Genomic DNA, 2,504 nt, shown 5'->3' with positions numbered 1-2,504 from the left:
TTATAATTTGACTAGAATAGGATCTCAATCATGGAATGAATTGATTTGCATTAGTGTTCTAGCCATAGGATTGTTCTTGATTGTTACTTAGACATCTAGGATTGATTAGCTATCTCCCAAGTCAATTACCTTGCCCAAGGTTCTCTTGTTAATTCTTGATTTTCAGTATTGTAGCTAGTTGTGTTCTTTTTGCCTTGAGTTGCATTTTCTTGTTTCCTTTATTTGAGTCTTTCTGATTAGTAAAGTAGTAACATAAGAACTTTTACTTGATTAAGAATAGATTAAGCATTTTGTGTATTCTTGGTGTTTTGGTTGATTGCAAATTGTGGATTGATAAATAATTGATACTGAATGTTACTACATCAATAAGTAACTCCCTGAACTCTCCCTTTCGCCAACCTAGTTCCTTTTTTCTTTAGGTCCTGCATTCTCCCCAACGTACTCCATTATATGTACTATATAGTAACGTCCAGCGAATTCAGATCTGCAGTAATATAGAAAGTGTATTAACGTATTTGACAGTAGCAACATATACAAAATTATGGGTTTTTAATACGAAAACAAACAGTTTACATCGCCTTGTGATGTTCCATTCCCTCGAAATCTGGTTTTATATAGATTTGCGAAGAGGCAGCTGTGTTGACGAGACATGGAGCACCTACAGAACATTTACAAAATTAGATGTATATGGTTTCACAAGGCTAGTTTCCTTATCTGATCTATCAAATCGAACGTACCTTCGTAGCTTCCAACCTTCCAGAACCGCAAAATACAAAAGACAGGTTCGGATGTAAAAGTAAGATGACACCCGAGTGCTTCCCAAGCATTTATGAAGCGAGCAGCATAGTCATCTAGAGCACGACACTTGAGGGTTTCATTCCTACGATTCTCTCATGTTAATATAGAACGGGAATAGGAAAAACCTTTATATTAAAATGTATTGAAAAGGTAGCACAAATCTCCTTACCTCCCATTCAGTAGGGTGAGGACAACTTCATTGGCCGCATTTGCCCCCTCGAGCAATCTTCTGTCTTCCACTCCAACTACACACCCACAGACATCTAATTCGGGGTAGACACATACGTTAAACGTTACGAACTATGTATTTCTATATGAAATTGTCTACTAACCTACTTATTTAGTATCTGGCCTAAAAACTAGTAATGTGCACAAACATATCATTTAGCAAACGTTTTTTAATGTTGTTTCAAACAATTTGTGTAATTGAAAATTGAAGATAAGCATACCGAATGATATGGGATGGGTAATTCTCCCTCGAGATATATCACCCAAATCCTCGAAACGGAAGTAGAGTTTTTGATTCACCGGTGAGAGCAGACCCATCGTCGACTCATCAGTAAATTTGATTTGGAAAGGATGATGTGTATTCCTCTCCCTAAGTGTTGGCTGGATGAACTTGAAATTCCTAATTTCATACCAATCACCATCATTGATATACTTCCTCATTTTCTTGTAGGTCCCTAGTAAAAACGCCACCTCGATTGTGTCACCCTATAAATTGCATATCAATCGTGTATAAGACCACTGCGTTGGTTAACATCTTCGTGCAAATTTTATTATCAATCGTAAAGTGGACTAACCCTTGTATCAGCAAGGAGCAGAACCCGCTTTTGAAAGAACTCAGTAACATACCACGAATTCAAGACCTTCGCTTGTATAATCCAATTCGTTCTTCCTGGTCTAAGATCAGCGATGGCATCAACTCTAAATTCTATGGTTTTTTCTGATAATTTTCTGTTACTCGTTTCTACCCTGGGTTTGGAAAGGAGACAGGGTGATGCTATTTAAAAAAAACAAAACGTCGCCACTGGTAGTTGCGTCTTTCTACCGACTCCGACTCTCTCCTTCTCTAATAAGCGCGACTCTTTGCTTTCTTTGTTTTTCTTCGGGTGTATATTTCAAATTTTCTTAATTACGGGTCGATCGATCAGATTACGTATGTTATATTACATCAATAACGTTATGTAATTACATGTAACATGGTATTGGATACGTTATTATACTGTAAATTCAATCTTGTGTTGGACGCCAGTTAATCGTTATGTACTGTATATACTGTATAGGTACATGTACACTGACAAGTGACAATCTTGTGTACGTTCAGTCATACTTTAATTCGTAATGTACGTACATACAAGTAATTTACGTTGTGTACGTGGTATGATTTAATTATCTTGTTGATGTATGTTTTTCCCCTTCTACTTTCTTAATTACTTAATGGCGCCCAACCACTTCGACAAATGTCATTCAATGGTTGGAAATTGACTTATCTTAGTCACAATTTCGTTGAAACAACCCAATCACAAACGAGTTAACCAACCGTATGCACAGTTGGTACAAAACTATACATTACTCGTACCAGACGTAAGCACCCATGTACCCAAACACACTTTGTTGTACATACACAATAGGCAGATTTATCAATTGTGTATAGTTATTTTGCAAGATAGAATAGCAAAAAAATAAAGGATACAACATTAGGT

At 36.6% G+C, this 2,504-nt stretch overlaps 1 protein-coding gene across 1 annotated transcript; it reads right to left on the bottom strand.

Annotated features, from left to right (window-relative positions):
* Positions 1-399: 399 nt before the first annotated feature.
* On the bottom strand, positions 400-1,467 carry LOC147948400 (uncharacterized). The gene is made up of 5 exons (XM_087466654.1): positions 1,248-1,467; positions 968-1,061; positions 738-880; positions 574-658; positions 400-484 (listed from the first exon to the last, which is right to left on the bottom strand). Exons 1-5 carry the CDS (start codon positions 1,465-1,467, stop codon positions 400-402), a joined length of 627 nt encoding a protein of 208 aa, XP_087322780.1.
* Between the last annotated feature and the right edge of the window lie 1,037 nt (positions 1,468-2,504).

Source organism: Camelina sativa, chromosome 2, assembly GCF_030686135.1.
Source record: "Camelina sativa cultivar CO46 ecotype springtype chromosome 2, ASM3068613v1".
Taxonomy (NCBI): domain Eukaryota; kingdom Viridiplantae; phylum Streptophyta; class Magnoliopsida; order Brassicales; family Brassicaceae; genus Camelina; species Camelina sativa.
The sequence above is the reverse complement of the archived record's forward strand: the minus strand, read 5'-3'. Positions and strand labels throughout refer to the sequence as shown.